General features: G+C 44.0%; 1 protein-coding gene across 1 annotated transcript in view; it reads left to right on the top strand.

Annotated features, from left to right (window-relative positions):
- Positions 1-12852: 12852 nt before the first annotated feature.
- loxl1 (lysyl oxidase-like 1) overlaps positions 12853-25952 on the top strand; it is a 90582-nt gene continuing 77482 nt past the window's right edge. The window contains exon 1 of the mRNA XM_048617132.1: positions 12853-14529. Within this exon, the coding sequence (XP_048473089.1) occupies positions 13281-14529 (1249 nt within the window). The 5' untranslated portion in view covers positions 12853-13280. The remainder of the gene's footprint in view (positions 14530-25952) is intronic.

Raw genomic sequence — 25952 nt, 5'->3', positions numbered from 1 at the left:
CCTGCGGAATATCTAGATGAGGCTGCCATTTGTAAAATACAGTTGCTAAACATCTTCTAGAAAATAGAAAGTACCTTGGTGAAATCTGTTCTACAGTTTGTATTCCGGCTCTGCTTGTTTTTCACCTGTATTGACAAAAGATGTGTTCTGTTCTATTTGTTGGTTTTTCATTTCAGCTTTAGATGGTAAAGTTTAATGTACAGGGCATCCCCAATTTGCGAACGTCCGACTTATGAATGCTGGTACTGATGACCGTGAGCCTATACAGGGGTGTAATCTTAAAGATCCGACATATGAACATTTCCTGTACTTACAAACAGCTCCTTTATGTTGTCTTGCATTCGGTTCTGATTTATGCACAACAAACAGAACCCAGGGATTGTTTGTAGAGAAGATTTTCCTTTCCTCTATTTTTAGTAGAGTCATAGAGTCATTCAGCACAGAAACAGATGTTTTGATCCAACCAGTCAATACTGAACATAATCCCAACCTAAACTATCCCACCTGCCTACTCCTGGCCCATATCCCTCCAAACCTTTCTATTTTATGTACTTATCCAAATGTTGTAGCTGTGCCCACATCCAACACTTCCTCAGGACATTCATTCCACACACGAGCCATTCTCTGTGTAAAAAAATTGCCTCTCATCTCTCTTTTTAGATTTATCAACTCTCACCTTAAAAATGTGACCCCTAATCTTGAAATTCCCCATCCCAGGGAAAAGACACCTACCATTAACCCTATCTGTACCCCTTATGATTTAAAAATGGGAACCATTGTGGATATAATGGGTTGCAAATTACCATTAAACAAGGGAAGATGATAGTTCCAATCTGTTAAAATTTAACAAATAATTTTGATCTAAATCTTATCTTTATTACACTATTTCATGTAAAAGGCTCTGTGTCACTTGAGAGAGAGTAGCAGAGACAGGGTAATGTCACATGATGTCCTGATTTTCAATAAAAAAAAACATTCTGAGGATAAGTGCATCAGCAGAAAAGCCGATTTTATTGCACATTCCTATTTACTTCCAAGGGTCTTCTTGAATCACTGCAGTCTCTGTGATGAAGATGACACCGCAGCCCAGTTAGGTGGGGAGTTCCAGAATTTTGATCAAGCAACTAAGGAACTGTAATGTATGGCCAGTGTCAGAATGCGGTGGGATACTTATTGGAGATTCTGCTTTTTCACGCTGTTCTAGAATGAAGTTAGGAAACTGTTGGTCACAGAAACAATCAATGGATCAGATTGAAGCTCTGAAGTGGAAGCCAAGTCATTAAATATGTTCAAGGAAGAAATTGATACGTGGTTAGAATTAAAGACGTCAAGGGCTTTGGGGATAAAGAATGAATAAGTATTAAGGTAGAGGATCAGTCATGACAATACTGAATGGCACAACAAGATCAAAGGGCTGAATGACCTACTCCTACTTCTGGTTTCGATGTACATCTTGCCAATTTCAGAACTGAATGCCCAGATCATGAAATTAATAAAATAAAAGTAATACTTGGAAAAATTGTACTGGTCATACATGAGCTCCACTTTGATGTATTCAAAATGAGTCAGACCAACAAGTCATAGAGATTGGAAACAGACCCTTCAGTCCAACTTGTCCATGCCGACCAGATATCCTAAATTAATCTAGTCCCATTTACCAGCATTTGGCCCATATCCCTCTAAACCTTTCCTATTCATGTACCCATCCAGAAGCCTTCTAAATGTTGTAATTGTATCAGTCAATGCAAACTTGACTTTTTTAAAATCTTCTGAGTAGTTTTGGACAATGAAACAACACACCAGAGGATGATATTCCACAAACCAAAGATCCTCAGACAGCACCTTCCAAACCCATAACCACTTCCATCTAGAAGGACAAGGACAGCAGATACATGGGAACACCACCACCTCCTAGTTCCCCTCTAAGTCACTCGCCATCCTGATTTAGAAATATATCGCCATTCCTTCACTGTCGCTGGGTCAAAATCCTGGAATTCCCTCCCTAATGGCATTGTGGGTCAACACACAGCAGGTGGACTGCAGCGGTTCAAGAAGGCAGCTCACTACCACCTTCTCAAGGGCAACTAGGGATGGGTAATAAATGCTAGCCCAGCCAGTGATGCCCACATCCCACAAAATGAATAGAATAAAAAACATCCCCATCCCCAACAACGGTAGAGCCCAGCACATCAGTGTAAAATGGCAAGATGGAAATCTTTTCATTCATCTTCAGCCAGAAGTGCTGAGTGGGTGATACATCTTGGACTCCTCCTGTGTCCCCAGCATCACAAATTCCAGTCTTCAGTTAATATGATTTCTCTCCATGTGATATCGAGAAATGGTTGACTGGAAACTAAAGAATATGAGACTCGACAATATTCCAGCAATGGTACTGAAGACTTATGCTCTTTAACTACCCATGTCCCTAATCAAGCTGTTTCTGTACAGTGACCACAGTGGCATCTATCCAACAACATGGAAAATTGCCCAGGTATGCCAAATCCACAAAACACAGGTCAAATCTAACTTGGCCAATTACTGCCCTATCAGTCTACTGTCCATCATCAGCAAAGTGATAGAAGGTATCATCAATAGTGATATCAAGTGGCACTTGCAAAGGGAATAAGCTGCTCATTGACACGCAGTCTGAGTACCCCCAAGGCCACTCATCTCCTGACCTCATTACAGCCTTAGTGCAAATGCAAACAAAAGAACTGAACTTCAGAGGTGAGTTGAGTGTGACAGTCCTTGACTACAAGGCCGCATTTTGATTAATTGCTGAAGAACTGCAAAACTGGAGGCAGGAGGAAAGCTCTCCACTAGTGACAGTCATAGCTGATGCATGGGAAGATAGTAATAGAGTCATAGAGATGTACAGCATGGAAACAGACCCTTCCGTCCAACTTGTCCATGCTGACCAGATACCCTGAATAAATCTACTCCCATTTGCCAGCATTTGGCCAATATCCCTCTAAACCCTTCCTATTCATGTGCCCATCCAGATGCCTTTAAATATTATAATTGTACCAGCTTCCACCATTTCCTCTGGCAGCTCATTTTATATACACATCATCCTCTGCGAGAAAATGTTGCTCCTTACCTCCCTTTTAAATCTTTCCCCACTCACCTTAAACCTATGCCTTCCAGTTTTAGACTCCTCTACCCTGGGGGAAAGACATTGACTATTCAACCTGTTCACACCCCGCATGGTTTTATGAACTTCTACAAGATCACCCCTCAGCCTCTGACATTCCACAGAAAATAGCCTCAGCCTATTCAGCCTCTCCCTTTTGCTCAAACCCTCCAACTCTGGCAACATCCTTGTAAATCTTTTCTGAACCCTTTCAAGTTTAATTATATCCTTCTTATAGCAAAGAGGCCAGAATTAAATGGTATTCCAAAAGTGGCCCAATCAATGTCCCGTACAACCGCAACATGACCTCCTAACTCCTATACTCAATACACTGACCAATAAAGGCAAGTATACCAAACGCCTTCTTCACTATCCTATCTACCTGCCACTCCACTTTCAAGGAACTATGAACCTGTACTCCAAGGTCTCCTTGTTCAGCAACATTCCCCAGGACCTTTCCGTCTTAAGCATACTCTCACTGCCTTCACACTCTTCTAGGGATTCACTCAAGCTCTGCAGTCTATACGTGACATATGCTTCTTTCTTATTCTTGACAAAAACCTCAATTATTCTAGCAGTCCCTACACCTACCAGCCTTACCCTTCTTCACACCAACAGGAACATACTGTCTCTGGACTCTCGTTACCTCATTTTTGAAGGCTTCTCATTTTCTAGTAGCCCCTTTGCCTGGAAACATCCTCCCCCAATCAACTTGTGAAAGTTCTTGCCTAATACTGTCAAAATTGGCCTTCCTCTAATTTAGCACTTCAACTTTCAGATCCGGTCTATCCTTTTCCATCACTATTTTAAAACTAAAAGAATTATGGTCACTCGTGCCAAAGTGCTCCCTCACTGACACCTCAGAAACCTACCCTGCTTTATTTCCCAATGGTAGGTCAAGTTTTGCAATTCTCTAGTAGGTACATCCACATACCGAATCAGAAAATTTTCTTGTACACACTTAACAAATTCCTCTCCATCCGAGCCCTTAATGCTATGGCAGTCCCAGTCTGTCTGGAAAGTTAAAATCCTGTACCATAACATCCTATTATTCTTAAAGATAACTGAAAGCTCCTTACAAATTTGTTTCTCAATTTCCTGCTGACTGTTGGGTTACAACAAATGGAACAATCACAATAAGGTAATCATCCCTTTCTTATTTCTCAGTTCCACATAAACAGCTTCCCCGAATGTATTCCCAAGAATATCCTCCCTAAGTATAGCTGTAATGTTATTCCTAATCAAAAACACCACTCCTCTTCTTTTCTTGCTCCCGTTTCTTTCCTTCCTATCGCATCTATACCCTGGAACATTAAGCTGCCAGTCCTGTCCATCCCTGAGCCATGTCTCTGTAATTGCTATGATATCCTCTTTGTGATTGTGGGAATCATTTCAGTTCCAGAACATCTCTGCAGAAGTTTTTCAGGGTGGTTATCCTAGGCCCTAACATCTTCACTTGCTTCTTCAACGACCTTCTCTCTATGAAGTCAGAAGATGGGATGTTCACTGATGATTGCACAATGTTTAATACCATAGGTGACTCCTTGGATACTGAAGCAGTTCATGTCCATAGGCAGCAAGAACTGGACAATATCTAGAGTTCGGCTTATAAGTGGCAAGCAACATACATTGCATACCAATGCCAGGCAATGACCATCCCAAACAAGCCAGAGAAATTGAATCATCGCCTCCTTGGTGTTCAATGGCATTACTATTGCTGAATCCCTCACTATCAAGATCTTGGGAGTTACCATTGACCAGAACTAAACTGGACCAATGTCTCAATACAGTGGCTACAAGAGCAAGTCAGAAGCTTTCGTAAGTAACTTACCTTTTGTCTCAGCAGCACCTTCCACCATCTACAAGGTACAAATCAGGACTGTGATAGAATCTGAACAAGTGTCACTGGACTCGAAACATTAACTCTACTTTCTTCCCACAGATGCTGCAAGACCTGCTGAGTTTCTACAGCAATTTCTGTTTATTTTTCAGATCTTCAACATCCACAGTATTTGGTTTGTTTATGGAATAATATCCACCTGCGAAAACCTGGAAATCCCTTCTAAACAGCATAGTGATGTCCCTGCACTGGGTATCCCAAAGTTGGGATCAGACTCTTCCCTCTCCAACATTTCATCTGACCCCCTCTGTCCCCTGACTCCTGCTCTCATAGGTCTTCATAACCCCTAGCCAGCTCTCACAGAATGGTGGTGACAATTTTCAAGCCTCAAAATGGAGTGATAGTGGGGAAAGGTTTTGGAAGCATTGCCCTACACCCCAAGAACTTCAATGGTTCAAGATAACAGCTCACCACCACCTGCCCCTGGGCAATTAGAGATGTACTGGTAAGACGTGGTGAGTTGTGAATTAAAGTTAAGATCATGGGACCCATGTGGTGAAACTGGACGCAAGAAACCTCCGCCTGATCATGTCGACATTGTTGAGCTCAAGATGAGATCTTGCCAACTACACCCATTTCAGAACCGAAAGCAGGAAAACTAGACCAACCCATGATTGAGCAGACTGGACCAGTTCCAATTGCATAGTTGATGAGGCCTCTTCTGAAGTACTGTTTCCATTTCTGGTCAACCTGTTATAGGAAGGATATTATTAAACTGTAGAAAGTTCAGAAAAGATTTCTCAGGATGTTGCCAGGAATGGAAGGTTTGAGATATCAAAATAGGTTGGATAGGCTGGCACCTTCTTCACTGGAGTGTAGGAGGTTGAGAGGTGACCTTATGGAGGTTTATAAAATCATGAGGAGTATAGATAGGGTGAATGGCAGGTGTCTTTTCTCAGGGGTGGGGGATTTCAAGACTAGGGAGCATAATTTAAAGGTGAGAGGAGAATATTTTAAAAAGACTTGAGGGGCAATTTTTTTTACACAAGGAGTGTTTTGTGTGTGGAATGACCTCCAGAAGAAGTGATGGATGTGGGTACAGTTACAATGCTTAAAAGACATTTGGATAACTATCTGAATAAGAAATGTTTGGAGGCATATGGGCCAAGTGCAGGCAGGTAGGTGGGACGAGTTTAGTTTGGGATTATGGTCAGCATGACCCAAGGATTTTTTTTCCATGTGCTGTGTCCCTACGACCCTACGATGTTTCAACATTGAAGACCAATTTATAATTTTCTGTGTTTGTTCAATTGACACAAAACAAAGAGTCACTGAGATACAGAACATAGAACAGTACAGCACAGGACAGGCCCCTCGGCCCACGATGTTGTGCCGACCTATTATCCTACTAAGATCAATCTCCTCTGCATTCCCTACATTTTACTATCCTCCACGTGCCTATCCAAGAGTCGCTTAAAAGTCTCTAAAGTATCTGACTCCACTACCACTGCCGGCAGCGCATTCCACACACCCACCAATCTCTGTGTGAAGAACCTACCTCTGACATCTCCCCTATACCTTCCTCCAATCACCTTAAAATTATGCCCCCTCGTAACAGTCATTTCCACCCTGGGAAAAAAGTGTCTGACTATCCACTCTATCTATCCCTCTCACTATCTTGTATACCTCTATCAAGTCACCTCTCATCCTTCTTCGATCCAATGAAAAAAGCCCTAGCTCCCTCAACCTTTCCTCATAAGACCTGACCTCCAGTCCAGGCAGCATCCTGGCAAATTTCCTGTGCACCCTCTCTAAAGCTTCCACATCTTTCCTATAATGAGGTGACCAGAACTGAACACAATATTCCAAGTGTGGTCTAACCAGAATTTTATATAAGGGCACAAAATAAGGCTATTCAGCCCAGTGAGTTCATTCAGCTTTTGTTTAGACCAATCCAGTCAGTCCCACTACCCTGGTCGATCCTTGTAACTCTGTTAATTTAATATTAAGTGCATTTTCTTCAAGTGCCCTTACAATTTCCTTTTGCAATCATTGATTATAATGTAAAAGCTGTGGTAGCCAATTTACACGCAGCAAGAGGAGAAGGTGACATTATTGTAATGTCACTGGATGAATAATCAAGACCCCAACGTATCATTCTGGGCACCTGAGTTCAAATCTCATACATGGCATATGGTGAAATTTGATTTCAATAAAATCTATAGCCAAATGGCAACCATGCAACTACATTTGATTGTTATTAAAAATCTGTTTGGTTCTTGAGTGCCCTTCAAGGAAGGAAATCTGCCAACTTTACATAGTCTGATGTAAATGTGACTCCAGACCCAGTACAATGTGATTGATTCTTAACTACCCTGTGAAATAGCTCAGCAAGACACTCAGTTCAAGGCCAACTAGGCAGGGTAACAAATGCTAGCCTTGCCAGTGATGCCCACATCCCATGAAAGACAAAAAAACTCTTAAAAACTCTAATGACAAGGTAATTTGTTTTAGATGTTGGTTGAGCGTCAAATCACTTGGAAGAGCTTCCCTGTTCTTCCTCAAAATGGTGCCATGGTATGTCTCAAGATACCTGAGAGGGAAGATGGGGCCTTGGTTTAATGACAGATCAAAAATACAGTTCGCCTGAAATTCCAACGTAAAGCTTCATCAGTTAAGGACAGGCTTAGAGCAACCCTTTAGGTTTAGGTCTAGTTTCTAGGTGGCAGATTCCTATTTCCTCTTGCATGCCCTCTGTTTATTAGTCAGCCATCTTTCACTGTTCAGTAGTTTTACTGGGCAAATGCATGTGCATTGCTGATGCTGTTTGTTGTCAAATGTGGCCTTGCTTACTTTCATTACATTGCAGTTCAAGCTCTTGTAGCACACTGAGAGAAAATGAAGAGCCAAACACGGTACTATACTGCTTTATCTTCAAATGTGATTCACATAGTACTATACCTCAGCAGTGGCAAGATTGACATTACTCCTAACTACTGTCAAACACACGCTAGTGTCTTTCTTCAAGCTAACTCCACGAGCATTCAGACGCAAAATCAACTCAGATGGATTGAATACTCTGTTCATATCGCCAAGAGTCATCTCCAGCCCCCATCAAGTCCTGTTTGGCAAGACCCAAATGACGGACATTTGGAACATGGGTTGGTGGCTGGTAATTGGTGCAATTTGAATTCAATAAAAAGCTAACTCAATGGTGACCATATAAGCATTGGTGATTATCTGACGTCAGTGATGTCAGTTGTGGGTAAGTTGTTGGAGGCAATTCTGGGAGATAGGATTTACACGCTTTTGAAAAGGCTAGGACTGATTAGAGATAGTCAGTGTGGCTTTGCACGTGGGAAATCGTGTCTCATGATTGAGTTTTTAGAAGAAATGACCAAGAAGATAGATGAAGGCAGAGTGGTGTTGTCTACATGGACTTTAGCAAGGTCTTCGATAAGGTTAGATTACGTGGGATCCAGGGAGAGTTAGCAAATTGGATACAACATTGGCTTGATGGTAGGAGACAAAAGGTGGTGGTAGAGATGGAATTTAGATAGATGTGAGGTGTTGCATTTTGGTAAGACAAACCAGGACAGGACTTACACAGTTTATGGTAGATCCCAGGGAGCGTTGAGGCCGAGGAATGCAGGTACATAGTTCCTTGAAAGTGGCATCATAGGTAGACAGGGTGGTGAAGAAGGTGTTTGGCACGCTTGCCTTCATTGGTCAGAGCACTGAGTACAGGAGTTGGGATATCATGTTACAGCTGTACAAGGCATTGGTGAGGCCACATTTGGAGTACTGCATTCAATGCTGGTTGTCCTGCTATAGAAAGGATGTTATTAATCTGGGAAAGGGTGCAAATGAAATTTACAAAGATGTTACCGAGTCTGGAGAGATTAACTTATAAGAGAGGCTGCAATATGCTGGGGCGTTTTTCTCTGGAGCATAGGAGGCTGAGAGGTGACCTTATAGAGGTTTATAAAATCATGATGGGCTTGCATAAAGTGAATAGCCAAGGCTTTTCCTCAGGCTAGGGGAGTTCAAAACTAGAGGGCATAGGTTTAAGGTGAGAGGGAAAGATTTAAAAGGGACCTAAAGGGACACATTTTTCACACAGAGGGTGGTGCATGTATAGAATGAGCTGCCAGAGAAGGTGGTAGAGGTGGGTACAATTACAATATTCAAAAGACATTTGGACAGGCACATGGATAGGAAAAGTTTAAAGAGATATGGGCCAAATGCAGGCAAATGGAACCAGTTCAGTTTAGAAAGTCTTGTCAGCATGGACAAGTTGGGCCAAAGGGTCTGTTTCTGTGCTGTATGACTCTATGACTGTATCACAACAAACTATTTGGTTCCCTAATGTCCTTCAGGGAAGGAAATTGCTATCCTTGCCTGTTCTTGCCTACATATGACTCCAGACCCACAGCAATGTGGTTGACCCTCAAATGGCCCTGGGCAATTATGGATCAGCAAAAATGCTGGCCTAGCCAAGCAACACTCACCTTCTACGAACAAATACAATAAGAAACTGCTACAAAGACAGTCTGAAGCTCTCCTTGAGGTGCAGCTGCCTTGATGTTAATGAGTATAAGGAGCTTGCTACCAATCATTTAAAATGCTGGCAACCTGTCCTTCAAGCTGGGAGCACCAGACCCTGCAAGACCTCCTCCAAGCCACTCATCATCATGACTCGTAACTTTATCACTATCCTTTTGGTGTCGTTGGGTCAAAATCCTGGCATTCCTTCCCTAAGGGCATTTTGGATCTACCTACAGCACATAAGAGCCATACAGCACGGAAATAAACATTTTGGTTCAACCAGTCCATGCTGAGCATAATCCCAAACTAAACTAATCCCACCTACCTGCTCCTGGCCCATATCCCTCCAAACCTTTCCTATTCATGTACTTATCCAAAAGTCTTTTAAATGTTGTGACTGTACATATACCCACCACTTCTTCAGGAAGTTCATTACACCTGTGAAACACCCTCTGTGTAAAAAAGTTGCCCCTCATGTCTTTTTTAAATCTCTCTATTCTTACCTTAAAAATTGTGTCCTCTAATCTTGAAATCCCCCATCCTAGGGAAAAGACACCTACCATTAACCCTTTCTATACCCCTCATGATTTTATGAACTTCTATAAAGTCACCTCTCAATGTCCTATGCTCCACATGAGCTACAACAATTCAGGAAGGCAGTTTACCACCAACTTCTCAAGGGTATGCTAGGGAAGACCAATAAATGCTGACCCAGCCAGTGATGCTCACATGCTACAAAAGAATCAAGGAAAAAGCTGTATCAACCTTTGAGTCCAAATACCGTAACAATGAATGAGAATTCAAATTAGGTTTTATTGTAACGTGTACTCAAGCACAGGGATACAGGAGTACTGTGAAACATTTACAATGTCACCATTCACCATCTTGGGTACAAAATCTTAGATAAAAGTAGAAAAATAGAGAAATAAGTCAAACGTTCAATAATACAGTTCTTGTCAGTATAGAGTAGGAAGTAAGAAATAAAGTTAAAAGTTCCAAACTGAATCAGTGTGATGGCAGAGAAGGAATTTACTCGGTGTCCCATTACCTCGTGCTCAAAGATCTGTAAGTCATGAATTGTTCAATCATATGAAGGCTCCCGACAGAAATCTGTGACCTGAGTAGATGTCACCCTCTAATTAAGGGGCAGTTGATGATGAATTACTGCTAATTAACTACTCCAGGGCCAGAGTGGAAAGCCACAGCTCAACTGGTAGCAATTTCAAATTGTGGGTTCAAGTACCACTCCAGAAACTAGCGTGCAAAAATCAGGTTTGTGCTGCAGTGTTGAGGGAATGCTGTGCTGTCTTGCAGATGAGGTGTTAAATTAAGACCCATTGACCCTCCAAATTGGAATTAAACAATCTGATAGCACAATGTTGTGGAACTGCAGGGGAGTTCTCCCTAATGTACTGGTTGAATTTATCCTCCAGTCAGTACTTGCTTAAGATATTTGTTCATCAACACATTGTGGAAGTTTGCTGTGTGCAAATTGACTTTCTTTTTTATTCATTCATGGGATAAGGGCATCGCTGGCTAGGTAGCATTTATTGCCCACCACTAATTGCCCAGAGGGCAGTTAAGAGTCAACCACAATGCTGTGGGTCTGGAGTCACATCTAGGCCAGACCAGGTAAGAATAGCAGTTTCCTTCCCTGAAGGACATTAGTGAACCATTCCTTACATTTACAACTGAGACTGTACTTCAAAATGTACTTCAATGGTTGTGAAACACTTTGGGAGGTTGTGAGCTCTTGAAAGGTGCTATGCAAATGCAACCTTTTAAAAAAAAAATCTCTGGATGTGGTTTATCTCCGGTAACCAACAAAAACAAAAAAAATCTAAAACAGACTACATGTCCTTCATGTTCCCTATGAATTGCCAAGTGGAAACTGATTTGTAATGACACTGGTCCACTGCTAAGGTCGACCCATCTGCCTTGCGGGGACACCAGTTCAGTTCGCACCCAGAGTGTATCTGTGTTTACTCTGTGAAGTCTCAATGACCCCCGGAAAGCTAAACTTTACAATAGGGCTTCCCAAAGTGGAGGGTCAGGACCCCAAATAGGGTCGGGAGCTGAAACTTAGGGGTCAAGAGGTCAGTGACAGCGTGTTGTTGGGTGGCTCTGCAACCCCCTGCCTTGTGCGTTCACAGAGGACTCGCACCAATTTTCGAGCCTCAAAATATGGTCACAGTGGTGGCAGGGGGTGGGGGCATCAGGAGCTTTAAGGTGTGCTGTTCAATGATAGTTATGGATCTAAGTGCATGGCTATAAGGAAGTCACACATTAATGGAGAAAGTGTAGCAAGTTGATAGAACTTCCCCAATGCAGTAAGGACATGAGAGATATTAGGAACTGCAGATGCTGGAGAATCCGAGACAAGAAGGTGCAGGGCTGGATGAACACAGCAGGCCGAGCAGCATCATAGGAGCAGGAAGGCTGACGTTTTGGGCCTAGACCCTTCATCAGAAATGGGGGAGGGGAAGGGGGTTCTGAAATAAATAGGGAGAGAGGGGGAGGCGGATAGAAGATGGATAGAGGAGAAGATAGGTGGAGAGGAAACAGACAGGTCGAAGAGGTAGGGATGGAGCCAGTAAAGGTGAGTGTAGGTGGGGCACTTCCCAGTCGCGAACCATTTCAACTCCCCCTCCCATTCCTGATCTGGCCCAGATGTGACTCCAGACCCACAGCATTGTGGTTGACTCTTAACTGCCCTCTGGGCAATTAGCAATGGGCAATAAATGCTGCCTAACCAGCGATGCCCTTATCCCATGAATGAATAAAAAAGAAACTCAATTTGCACACAGCAAGCTCCCGCAATGTGTTGATGAACAAGTATCTTAAGCAAGTACTGACTGGAGGATAAATTCAACCAGTACATTAGGGACATCAGTAAGGACATGAAGCAGCTTGGGGACTAAAAGCAAAAATTAATTATATTGACATTTACTAAATGATAACAATCAAAAACATTAGTAAAACAGGCCAGTGGGGCATACTGATAGAAGTCATAGAGTCATAAAGCATGGAAACAGACCCTTCAGTCCAACTTGTCCATGCTCGCCAGGTTTCCCAAACTGAACCAGCCCCATTTGGTCCATATCCCTCTAAGCCTTTCCTATTCGTGTACCTGTCCAAGTGTCTTTTGTACTTTTTGTAAATTTCAAAATAAACCTCCAGTGCATTCATATCCAAGAATTTCCTTTTTGATGTTACTGTGTTTTTTTTCCCTTCAGATCCTCAAACTTCTTCCAACGACAGAAATGAAAGCTCTCTCTGAACCGGGTAGAGACTTTTCAGTTCCACTGCAATTCGGGAATGTTAACTTCAAGCCTGGATTGGGGAGGGGCGGCCAACTCGGTTGGGGCTGATCTGTTTCGTTGCCCGGGGAAAGAAAATTGCAGGGGAATCTCTTTTTTTGTGGAAGTCCGCTGGCGGTCGAGATTTTCAGGGAATGCCGGAGAGAGAGGCAAAACAAAATCTACAAGCAACCGGTTGATCCAGCAGGGAAGAGAGAGAGAGAGAGAGGAACAGTGACAAGAAGAAAAAAAAAGGCGGTGCAAAGTGAGTTGATGCATTTTAAGTGTCACGGCAGAAACGTTAGGAATATTTGAAGGGAAGAGTTGATTTTTCTCTCTCTCTCTCTCTGTCTGTCTTTCACCATCACTGTGACCCAACATGTCCAGTCCGGGGCTGTGCGTAGACAGGGAACACTAACACCAGGAAATCTAGAGAGAGAGAGAGTGTGTGTGTGTCTTTATGCAGAGAGGCAGCACATTTGCAAAGTTTTCCAGGCGAGTAGAGAGGATTGGTGCACCGTACGAGATGCAAGGGGCCAGCCAGAGGCGTCTTCTGCTGTTGCTCAGCTGGTCAGTTTCCTCGTTAATTTCCTTGCGGTTCCAGCCGGGGTCAGCGCAGCGGTCAGCGGCCACAGAGGACAACTGGAGGCAGATGATTCGCTGGGAGAACAACGGCCGAGTCTACAGCCTGTTGCACAGCGGCTCTGAGTACCTCCCTGCCGGTCAGCACCCAGCCCGGAGCAGCCCCAGGGTATGGCTGGGAGGTGCCAGCGGCCGGGATCCCACCAGGAGGCAGCTCCAACGCCCCGCAGCCAATCACGGGCGCCGCCAGGCTCCAGCACAGACGGGCAGAGTGGCCTCGGAGACGGTGAGGGGTCAGACCAGGCACCCTTTCGGTTTCGGGCAGGTGCCCGACAACTGGAGGCAAGGCACTTTCGGGGACCCCAGCAACACCCACCGGTATGTGCCCCCCTCCACCAGGCAGGAAACCAGGTCCAGGCAACACCAGCCGGTGAGCTCCTTTGTGGATAGCCCTTATGCACAGCCTCCTTACCAACGTTACCCATTGGCCCACCAACCATCCTATCCCAGCTCCTACGACTCTGGCTATGAGCATGGGTCACCAAGAGTCTTTGATGCCATGGATGAAAGTGTCCCCTATCGGAGAGTGCCCAGCGGCTTACCCCCCGAAGGTAGGGGGTACGCCTTAATGCCCAGGACAAGATATGATGAGTACAGAGAAAATGTCTACCCTTACAGGTCCCAGGGTCAATTCCCCAGCCAGGAGAGGTACCACCTTCCCCAGCAACCCCCTGCCTTCGACGGGCTCGATCGGAGATACATGCACAGCCTGTACGACGAGAGCAGGGGACAGAGTCTCCCGGCAGCAGAGTCTCCGTCCTCCCTTTCACCATCCGAGGGAAACCCCAGTCTTCAATTGCCAGGCCCGTCCTCAGAGGTTGGCCACTTGGGCCCGAGAGTCATCACCGACGGAGCCGGCGCTGGAAGTTACCCGTTCAGCCACAATGTGCCGGTGGACCCATACGCCTCATCCCGTTACAGTGAGCCGAATGCCCCCTCCACCGGTTTGGACCAGTACACACTGCGGCGAGTGGATCCCAATGGAGGGGCAGAGCAGCTGAGACGCCATGTTCCTCTACCACGTATGGCCCTAGGGAGTGTGTATAGACCAGACCAAAGCAGCAGAGGTAATAGTGTTTAAAATGTGCAATGAGTTGTCAAGTGGTGCTCGGTTTTGCTGTTGAAACAGAATCCAACACAGAATTACTATTTTCTCTAAGCATGGTTGAAATTCTTCAAATGCTTGCCTGTCACAACTGCATTATTGCCTTGTTCAAACTCTCTCCACCAGTGCACACATTAATGAGACAGTTTATAAAACACTAATGTGCATTGCATGCTTCATGAATGAATGTGCCCCAGTAGGTAAGCATTAAAGCATGTTATTCAGGTCTTCAGGCTTGTTGTATTCAAATCAGTATTAGAAATTATTTCTCATCAGCACGGCTCATGTTTGACCAGTGATGTACATGTTGAACGTTGAATGTGGTCCCCACAGCCATTGGCTTTCTGTTCCCACTCTTGATTTGGGAAAAGACTTGAAATTATTTGCAAATTTGATAGCCTCAGGACAAATGCTTTACAGCTAATGCAACTAATATAGGAAACAAGGCAAGTAATCCGCACACAGCAAGCTTCCAACAACCAGCGATTAATGATGAAATGTTCTGTTTTTGGTGATATTGGTATTTGGGAACCATGTTCAACAGGACTCAGGAGAACTTAACTGAGGGTGGCACAGTGGCTAAGTGGTTAGCACTGCTGCCTCACCGTGCCAGGGACCTTGGTTCGATTCCAGCCTCGGGTGACTGTCTGTGTGGAGTTTATACATTCTCCCCATGTCTGCGTGGGTTTCCTCCTGGTGCTCCAGTTTCCTCCCACAGTCCAAAGATGTGCAGGTTAGGTGAGTTGACCATGTTAATCGCCCATAGTGGCCAGGGATGTGCAAGCTAGGTGGGTTACCCATGGGAAATGCAGGGTTACAGGGATAGGGTAGTGGGGTTGGGTCTGGGTGAGATGCTCTTTGGAGGGTTGGTGTGGACTCAATGGGCTGCATAGCCTGTTTCCACGCTGTAGGGATTCTGTGAAAGCCTTCTTTGTACTTTCATGAGGTGTGGGTTCCTTTGGCAAGGTTGGCATTTGTTGCCTGTTCCTGAGTGGTTTGCTGGGCCACTTCAGAGGACAATCAAGAGTTGACCGCATTGTTGTTTGCCTGGAGCCACAAAGAGGCCAGACCAAGTCAGGAACACAGATTTCCTTCCCTGAGAAACATTAGTTAGCCAGATGAGTTTTTACAACAACTGATGATAGTTTCAGAGTCATCATGACTGGGATTAGCTTTCAATTCCAAATTTATGATTTGAATTTAATTTCCAACAGCTGCCGTGCTGGGAATTGAATCCACATTCCCAGAGTATTATTCAGGGCTAAATATAAAATTCTGCGGATGTTGGAAATCTGAAACAAACAGAGAGAGTGCTGGAGGAACTCAGCAGGTCTGGCAGCTGGAGTGCAGGTCTGGAGAGAGAAACAGAGTTAACAATTCAATTCTGGTATGACTCTTCAGAACTGGGGTTCTTCTGCAGAGGAGTCATATTGGACCTGAAACATTAACTTTGTTTCTCTCTCCACAGATGCTACCAGACCTGCTGAGTTTCTCCAGCAATCTCTGTGTATTGGTCTGGGCGATCCAGATTGTGAGTCGTCTATTCCCACAATTCCCACCATCTTCCCCATATTGTAATGACGTATTTTAAACCTAGCTGAGAAAGGCCATTCAAGATCTGTTTTAACATGAGTAACTCTCAGTAAAGCACTGGACTATCAGTGTGTTTGAGTCTCTGGAGTAAGACTTGAACACAATCTCTGAGCTCTTAAGACAAAGATGTTAGCCTTCAGTTCAGCTTCACTGTTGAAGTCAGAAAAAAAGAGTTTCCAAGTTATTATTAAAACTACTGCAAGGCTTTTTCCTCAGCCTTTCCACGCAGTTTAATTTCTGTGATACATTTGTTTTTACATATTTCTAATTACTCATTATATATCTGTTTCTTTATGAAGTCAGAATGATCTAATTATGCAAGCATTCCATCCAAGATAAAGTTGACGTTCTACAGAGTAACAATATATCAGGAGGTTCAAAGACCTGAATCTATTTGCTCAGTGTTAAGAATGTTTATACAATGCAATTCCCCAGGGGTGGGCGTTAGGACCATTGCTTTTATTATACATGAGTGACTTGGCTGGTGTGTATAAGGGAGTAAAAATCCCAAACTTGCAAATGATACACAATTTGGCAGTGTATGGTGAACACGAGAGTAGCTGAAAACGGGGATATAGACACAATTAATGTGCTACGTGTGAAGTGGTGTAATTTCAATGAAACAACATGGAGAGGCAGTATAATCTAAATAGTTAGAATTTGAGGAGGGGGTGATGCAAAAAATGAGGAATTGTGGAGAATGTGTTCACAGCTTTTTGTAACAGGACAGGCAAGTTGATAAGGATGAGGAGCAAATTACTGTAGATGCTGGAATCTGAACTGAAAGCAAAAAGTGCTGGAAATTACAGTGGGTCAGGCAGCCTCCATGGAGAGAAAGCAAGCTAATGTTATGAGTCTAGGTGACTCTTCATCCATCATATAAGATGCCTTGCTTTGTAATCAGAAATATTGAATAGATAGAAAGAAGCTGTTCCCATTGGTGGAAGGATAGAGAACTGAAGGTCACGGATTTAAGGTAATTGGCAAGATGAACAATGGTGATATGCAGAAAGACATTTTTACACAGTGAGTCGTTAGGATCTGGAATGTGCTGCCTCAGAGGTATATTGAGGCTGATTCAATTATGACATTCAGAAGGGAATTGGATCATTATCTGTTAAGGAAAATCTTGCAGGGCCATTTTATAAAGGCAGGGTAGTGGAACTAAATGAATTGCTCTTACAGAGAGCTGGCACAGACACAATGGGTTGAATGCCTTCTTCTATGCTGCATCTGTTTGAAAATTCTCTAAATTCAAAAACATAAAAGTCATGCCAAATCTTTACAATCTTTACCTGGCTCCAATCTACAGTCTTAGAATTTACTTTCTGTGACTATCAGTCAGTGAGAGGTTAATTGTTTTTGGTGAGGGGTATTTATGTCTAACTCTTCACATCCAGCTTAAAAGAAACCAGCCTGATCTTTAAAAATTATCTTTTGATCCTTGGAGCTACGTCATTTGAAATCACACACTCCAAGTATGTGGTAGACATGGGCATATATTTCCTTCCTGTGCTAAGTTGTTGGTTACAATCAAGTGCCAACTTTTCCCATTGCAAATGTTTAAGCCTGGATCTTCAATCACTTTTTCCTATGTCAGCTTGCGTTGTTGCAGTTTGCTGATGAAATAATTAAATCACTTAGTGATTTTATAATGTAATGCCAAATTTTTTCCAGGGAGATCTTTTAAGTCCAAAGTTTTAAATAAAATGCCTCAAAAATGCATATGTTGCAAATATGATTTAATAGATCAATCAAATTTCTTCTGTGCCTTTGCATGCTTTTATTGGAGTCCAGACTTAAATGCAGGAGTCTCTGCTAAGCTCCTGTGCTAGAACTTGTTTGAGCAAGATTTTAACTTGTTCAGAACCCATCCACTTGCATTGAGATAAAACTAGTTCAACATAAGGTAGCACGGTGGCACAATGGTTAGCACCGCTGCCTCACAGCGCAGGGCACCTGATTTCAGCCTCAGGCGACTGTCTGTGTGAAGTTTTCACATTCTGCCCGTGTGTGTGTGGGTTTCCTCCGGGTGCTCTGATTTCCTCCCACAGTCCAAAGATATAAGAACATAAGAACATAAGAACTAGGAGCAGGAGTAGGCCATCCGGCTCCTCGAGCCTGCCCCGCCATTTAATAAGATCATGGCTGATCTTTTTGAGACTCAGCTCCACTTACCCGCCCACTCACCATAACCCTTAATTCCTTTACTGTTCAAAAGTTTATCTAGCCTTGCCTTAAAAATGTTGAGAAGTAGTTTCACCTGCTTCACTGGGCAGGGAATTCCACAGATTCACAACCCTTTGGGTGAAGAAGTTCCTCCTGACCTCAGTCCTACACCTGCTTCCCTTTATTTTGAGGTGATGCCCTCTGGTCCTAGTTTCACCTGCTAGCGGAAACAACCTCCCTGCCTCCACCTTATCTATTCCCTTCATAATCTTATATGTTTCTGTAAGATCTCCCCTCATTCTTCTGAATTCCAATGAGTACAATCCCAGTCTACTCAGTCTCTCCTCATAATCCAACCCTCTCAACTCTGGAATCAACCGAGTGAATCTCCTCTGCACCCCCTCCAGTGCTAGTATATGTCTTCTCAAGTAAGGAGACCAAATCTGCACACGGTACTCCAGGTGTAGCCTCGCCAGGACCCTATACAGCTGCAGCATAGTCTCCGTGTTTTTAAACTCCATCCCTCTAGCAATGGCAGACAAAATTCCATTTGCCTTTTTAATTACCTGCTGCACCTGCAATCCTACTTTTAGTGATTTATGCACAAGGATACCCAGCTTGGGTGTAGCTTGGGTGGATTGGCCATGCTAAATTGCCCATTGTGTCTAGGCAAGTGCAGGCTGGGTGGGTTAGCCATTGGAAATGCAGGGTTGAGATAGGAGGTGGGTCTGGGTGGGATACTCTTTGGAGGGTTGGTGTGGACTCGGGCTGAATGGCCTGCCTCCACGCTGTGGGGATTCTATGATTCCTTATCACACTCTTGTCACAGACTCGCAGAATTGTTACAGTGCAAATGGAGGCCATCAGCCTGTTGTGCCTACTGGTTCTTCGATTGAGCAATCCATCCAACAGATGTTGTAAGTCAAAGCATGTGTAGTGAGGAGGAGTTTGTATTCTAGTCATCTGGATTGGGACTTGAAGCTGAAGTCTGTTGAACTCTAAGGTAAAGATGCTCGTCTTCAGTCCAGCTGCAGTGGATCACTTAGAAAAAAATTTCTCAGAGATGATTGCAAATCTCATGGGGATTTCTCCTGACAAATTACACAGTTTCATTTTCTGTGATGGAACTGCTTTTGTACATCTCCATTAGTTCACTAAATATCAATTTCTTTATGAAGACAGAATGATCTAAAACTGCAAGGTATTACTACAGTCTGCGAAACAACAATGAAACCAGAAGGTCCAAGGACCTGAATTTAGGTTGGTGTTAAGAATGGTTATCTAACTGGATGTAGTGGGGTTTCCCAGCAGTCGGCATTAAGGCATACTGTATTTATTATGCATAAGTGTGGGTACGACAGAATAGTAATTCCAAGAATAATTTCACCAGATCGGCCAGTCAATCAAATACTTAGCTCAGTTTGCTGGTTTGCAATGCAGAGTGACACCAACAGCGTGGGTTCAGTTCCTACACCAGCTGAGGTTGCCATGAGTTAGAATTAGAATTAGGTTTATTGTCACATCTACTCAAGTTACAAAAGAACAGGAGTACAGTGAAATGTGTACAATGTCACCAACACATGGCACCATCTTCGGTACAAAGTACCAAAGTACAACCCTTAGCTACAAAAAAAAGAGAAAATATAGAAGAGATAGCAGGAACTGCAGATGCCGGAGAATCCGAAACAACAAGGTGCAGAGCTGGATGAACACAGCAGGCCAAGCAGCATCATAGGAGCAGAAAGGCTGACGTTTCGGGCCTAGACCCTTCATCAGAAAAGGGGAAGGGGGTTCTGAAATAAATAGGAAGAGAGGAGGAGGCGGATAGAAGATGGATAGAGGAGAAGCTAGGTGGAGAGGAGACAGACAGATCAAAGAGGCGGGGATGGAGCCAGTAAAGGTGAATGTAGGTGGGGCACCTCCCAGTCGTGAACCATTTCAACTCCCCCTCCTCAGACGACATGTCCATCCTGGGCCTCCTGCATTGCCACAACGATGTCACCCGAAGGTTGCAGGAACAGCAACTCATATTCCGCTTGGGAACCCTGCAGCCCAATGGTATCAATGTGGATTTCACAAGCTTCAAAATCTCCCCTCCCTCTACCGCATCCCAAAACCAGCCCAACTCGTCCCCGCCTCCCTAACCTGTTCTTCCTCCCACCTACCCCCTCCTCCCACCTGAAGCCGCACCCCCATCTCCTACCTACTAACCTCATCCCGCCCCCTTGACCTGTCCGTCCTCCCTGGGCTGACCTATCCCCTCCCTAACTCCCCACCTACACTCACCTTTACTGGCTCCAACCCCGCCTCTTCGACCTGTCTGTTTCCTCTCCACCTATCTTCTCCTCTATCCATCTTCTATCCGCCTCCCCCTCTCTCCCTATTTATTTCAGAACCCCCTTCCCCTTCCCCATTTCTGATGAAGGGTCTAGGCCCGAAACGTTAGCCTTTCTGCTCATATGATGCTGCTTGGCCTGCTGTGTTCATCCAGCTCTGCGCCTTGTTGTCTCAGAAAATATAGAAGGACAGCTACACTACATTACGGACATACGCGGTATAAGTAAGGAAAATAAGAAATAAAGCTAAAAAGATAGACATGATAGTCATTCTGTAAGAGCTTCCATGTGGTCTGACTGGGCCCCACTGGTTACCAACCTGGGCTGCTGGGTGCTGTAGGACTCTCCTTAATCTCACCCCTTGCCTGAGGTGTGGTGAACTTCGGGTAAAACCACCACCAGTTGTATCTCTCGTGCTCTCTTTAACGAGAGAGCAGCCTTGTTTACCATATAGTCAGCTATCTTTTTCACGTTCTCTGTTAAAATCAATGGACAGGCAGTCCCAGATTCTGAATGGCTCCTGTCCTCGCGTCCATTTGCAAGTCGATTTATACGCAGGGCAACACAATGGAGGTCTCCGCAAAATAGCGATTCAGGAAGTACAGGAAATTTTCATATGTAGGATCTTTGTATATCCACCCTTGTATGGAATCCCGTTTGGAGCATTCCCAAGTCAGATGTTCGTAGTTCAGAGACCCCCTGTATTGGTTTCCCAAAATTATTTAAAGAAAAGTAAGAGACTATATTTAATTGTTTGTTTTATTCAGAGAATATTTATATTGACTTTGTTAAACAAGGAGATCCTGTGTTTGTCTGTCTGGAAGAGCAAATGAGTAAAACAAACACAACAAATTACTAATTACATACATGGTGTAGATTTATTTGATACTCTGATTATTCTTTCTAAACATCAAATGGCATGTTACGCTGAGGAAAAAAAGACTGAGGCCTTGTCATCCATAAAAGGAATAATTTTCTCCAAAAAATAACATGTAATTTTGAAAGCAACAGAAAATCTTTTAATTGTCACTTCAATACCATGTATGAGTTAATAATAAGATGTGTGGCGAGCCTCATTTAAATGACATAAGCAGTCAAATGAGTTTTCATGGCAATTTTGTGGCAATGGTTGAGGCTTTATAAGTTGTACACACTTTGCTTTCAAATGGATCCCAAGCCAGATGGTGAAATCTAAAACTGGACAAAAATCCTTTCCTTGATAGTAGGTTTACTTGCAGAGTGTAGCATTACATATGTCTGCCTTCTAACATTTGGTGTCCCAGAAATATTTCTTTGTGCACTTTTAATAATTTAGAGAGGATTGAACAACCGTAAAAATTATCTGTCACTTTTAAAAGAGACGCTTTGATGTTATTACACCAGGAGGAACATGCAGGGTTACTGGGAGAATGGCACTGGATACGTTACTCATTCACAGATTTGATGGGCTGAATTACATGGTTGGGCCACTTTTGGAATACTGCGTTCAATTCAGGTCTCCCTGCTATAGAAAGTATGTTTTGAAACTTGAAAGGGTTCATAAAAGATTTACTACAATGTTGCCAGGTTTGGAGGGTTTGAGCTATGGGGAGAGGCTGAATAGGCTGGGGTTATTTTCCCTGGAGCATCGGAGGCTGAGGGGTGACCTTATAGAGATTGATAAAATCATGAGGGGCATAGATAGGGTAAATAGCCAAAGGCTTTTCTCCAGGATAGCAGCATCCAAAACTAGAGGGAATAGGTTTAAGGTGAGAGGGGAAAGATTTAAAAGGAACCTAAGGGGCAACTTTTTCACACAGAAGGTAGTGCATGTATGGAATGAGCTACCAGAGGAAGTGGTGGAGGCTGATACAATTACAACATTTAAAAGACATCTGGATGGGCTTATGAGCAGGAAGCATTTAGAGGGATGTGGGCCAAATGCTGTCAAATAGGACTAGATTAATGTGGAATATCTGGTTGGCATGGACGAGTTGGACCAAAGGGTCTGTTTCTGTGTTGTATGACGCTATGATTCTATATCGCATCAAAGTAACATTTCTGGATTGTGGAAGGCCTCAAATATGCTAGTGGAATTGTTGTTCCTGAACATCTCAATGTAGACGTAACTGTGAAAGGAGATACAGTCAGGATGAACGAGCCCTCAAACAGGCTGCTAGCTGGACCTGTTTATAGTCATCTTATTAGCCAGGTTCTGTTCTGTTTGATACTCGTCTGAGAAACTAAAGAAAACAAATTAATTAATTTAACAGAACATTAAAGGAGCACTGTAACAAAAAAGTTGAAACTTTTGTAGGAAGTTTAGAAACTTTAAAATATCATACTTGGCCTAAGGATATGCCCTAATCCCTGTGATGCCCACTAAGCCTCAAACATAATCTCCCTTTTGAGGGACTAGTGTAGTAAATAGTTTATTTTTGGTGGTATAGACTCGATGGGCTGAAGGGCCCCTTCTATGCTGTATGATTCTGTGATTCTCTGAGTGGACTTAACCAGGCAGTCAGGTCTATTGAACTCCTCCACAGCCCGCTATCTGAATCTGTCAGTGATCCTTTTGGCCGGAAAATCCCTTCTGAGCAAAAACAATAATCAAATTAACAAACGGAAATCTTTCACAAACAAAAACGGGAATTGCTGGAGAAACTCAGCAGATCTGGCAGCGCCAGTGGAGAGAGAAACAGAGTTAATATTTCGGGTCCAGTGACCCTTCAGATATTGAATGAATGCCCTTTGTTGGCATATCCTTAACCTTGCGGGTAATATTAATGTTACATCAGTATTTGCTGTTATATACAGTCATAAAGATGTACAGCATGGAATCAGACCCTTTGGTCCAACTCATTCATGCTGACCAGATATCCTGAATTATCCTAATCCCATCTGCCAGCATTAGGCCCAAATATCTCTAAACCCTTCCTATTCATATATCCATCCTGATGAGTATACAATGTGATGTTTGGCCAGTATTTGCTTTGTCTTCATTTGAAGCAAGGTTACTGTAATTTCATTGAATGTTGAATTCTAGTTTATTGGTATTTTGTTAGTTGGTGTCTCTATTTACAGTGAGAGCACGCATGATATATGGTGGCACATTGGACTGGCTTGCAAATAGGCACAATCCTTTGTAGTTTGCCCAGGAGTACTGCCCTTGTTTAAACATTCAGGTTTTAACTGCAACAAAATCTGTTGCAATTTAAAAACCGTCTATTGTGGTTTGATGATTATTAACCTCGGGCATGTGTTTTGTTTAAAATAAAGATGTGGGCTCTGTTTCTGTTTTGCTTCAAATAAAACATGTATTTTGGATGGTGTGAAACAGGAACAAACACAGTAAAGAGGTACTGGCTGCTTTTCTGTTTGCTCAGTAAACAGTATAGGCAAGTGTGAAGCTACAAAGAGCTCCAGCGTGGGGTCAGGTCCAATGCATCTGATTTGTGAAATAATCAACAGGAAGGTAGCGTATCCAGGAGGAAATCTGGGAGGAACTTCCTAGTGTAGAGTGTGGTTAGAATGTGGAGCATGTGACCACTGGGAGATGCACGGCATTGATGCTTTCATGGGGAAGCCAGTTATGTGTGTGAGAGAAGAAGAAATAAAAGGATACACTTGTGGAGGCGGTTGAAGAGGTTTGTGTGGGGCATTAACCCCAGCACAGACTCTATGGGCCGAATGTACTCTCAATTCTGTACAATCATACCACAGTTTTTGAGTTTTTCTTCTTGTCATTCTTTCATGGGGTGGCAAGAAACAACTCCGCTTCAATGCCCACCACATCGCTGTGGATCTGGAGCCCCATGTAGGGTCAGACTGGGTAAGGAATTCTCCTCCAGCAAGACCTGAGTGAACCAGGTGGGTTTATACGGGCAGCATGGTGGCTCATGGGTGGCATAGTGGCTCAGCAGTTGGCACTGTTGCCTTACAGCGTCAGGGACCCAGGTTTGATTCCACCCTCCGGGTGACTGCCTGTGTGGAGTTTGCACATTCTCCCTGTGTCTGTGTGGGTTCCCTCCGGGTGCTCCGGTTTCCTCCCACAGTCCAATGATGTTCGGGTTAGGTGGACTGGCCATGCTAAATTGCCCATAGTGTCCAGGGACATGGAGGCTAGGTGAGTTAGCCATGCAGGGATAGGGAAGGGGTGTGGGTCTGGGTGAGATGCTCTTCAGAGGGTCAGGTGTGGACTCAATGGACCAAATGCCCTCCTTCTGCTCTGTAGGGATTGTAATACAAAGATACAAGACCTGTCGTAGCTGTCCTGGCCGCCATTACTGAAACTAGCTTTATTCAGTAAGTTTGAATTCTGCCAGCTTTCCTGGCGAAGTTTGATCTCATGTCCCCAGGACGTTAGCCTGTTCCTCTTGATTAGTAGTCCAGCACACCACTGTCTCCCTCTAAAGGAGTGGCTTCATGATGCTTTCAGTGAGGTTAGTTCTCTATGTCCGGTAACTATCATAGAATCATTGAATCATATACTACAGAAAAGGCCCATTGCATCTCTACCAACAAAAGCTCCTTTAAATCTTCAGTAGTCCTACTTTTCCACACTTGCCCTACATCTTGCTATGGTTCGATAATTAAAGTGCTCATCCAGACACTTTTTAAATGTGAGACAACAAGGTGCAGGGCTGGATGAACACAGCAGGCCAAGCAGCATCATAGGAGCAGAGAGGCTGACGTTTCGGGCCTAGACCCTTCATCAGAAAAGGGGGAGGGGAAGGGGGTTTTGAAATAAATAGGGAGAGAGTGGGAGGCGGATAGAAGAGGGATAGAGGAGAGGATAGGTGGAGAGGAAACAAACAGGTCGAAGAGGCGGGGATGGGGCCAGGAAAGGTGAGTGTAGGTAGGGAGTTAGGAAGGGGATAGGTCAGTCCAGGGAGGACGGACAGGTCAAGGGGGCGGGATGAGGTTGGTCGGTAGGAGATGGAGGTGCGGCTTGAGGTGGGAGGAGGGGATAGGTGGGAGGAAGAACAGGTTAGGGAGGCAGGGATGAGCTGGACTGGTTTTGGGATGCGGTAGGGGGAGGGGAGATTTTGAAACTTGTGAAATCCACATTGATACCATTGGGCTGCAGGGTTCCCAAGCGGAATATGAGTTGCTGTTCCTGCAACCTTCGGGTGACATCGTTGTGGCAATGCAGGAGGCCCAGGATGGACATGTCGTCTGAGGAATGGGAGGGGGAGTTGAAATGGTTCGCGACTGGGAGGTGCAGTTGTTTATTGCGAACCGAGCCTACAACGACGCTCTTCCGATCTCTGTCGTAGCTGAACGGGATCACGTTCAGCTACGACAG

This window comes from Rhincodon typus, chromosome 36, assembly GCF_021869965.1.
Source record: "Rhincodon typus isolate 14 chromosome 36, sRhiTyp1.1, whole genome shotgun sequence".
In the NCBI taxonomy this organism is placed as follows: Eukaryota; Metazoa; Chordata; class Chondrichthyes; order Orectolobiformes; family Rhincodontidae; genus Rhincodon; species Rhincodon typus.
The sequence above is the reverse complement of the archived record's forward strand: the minus strand, read 5'-3'. Positions and strand labels throughout refer to the sequence as shown.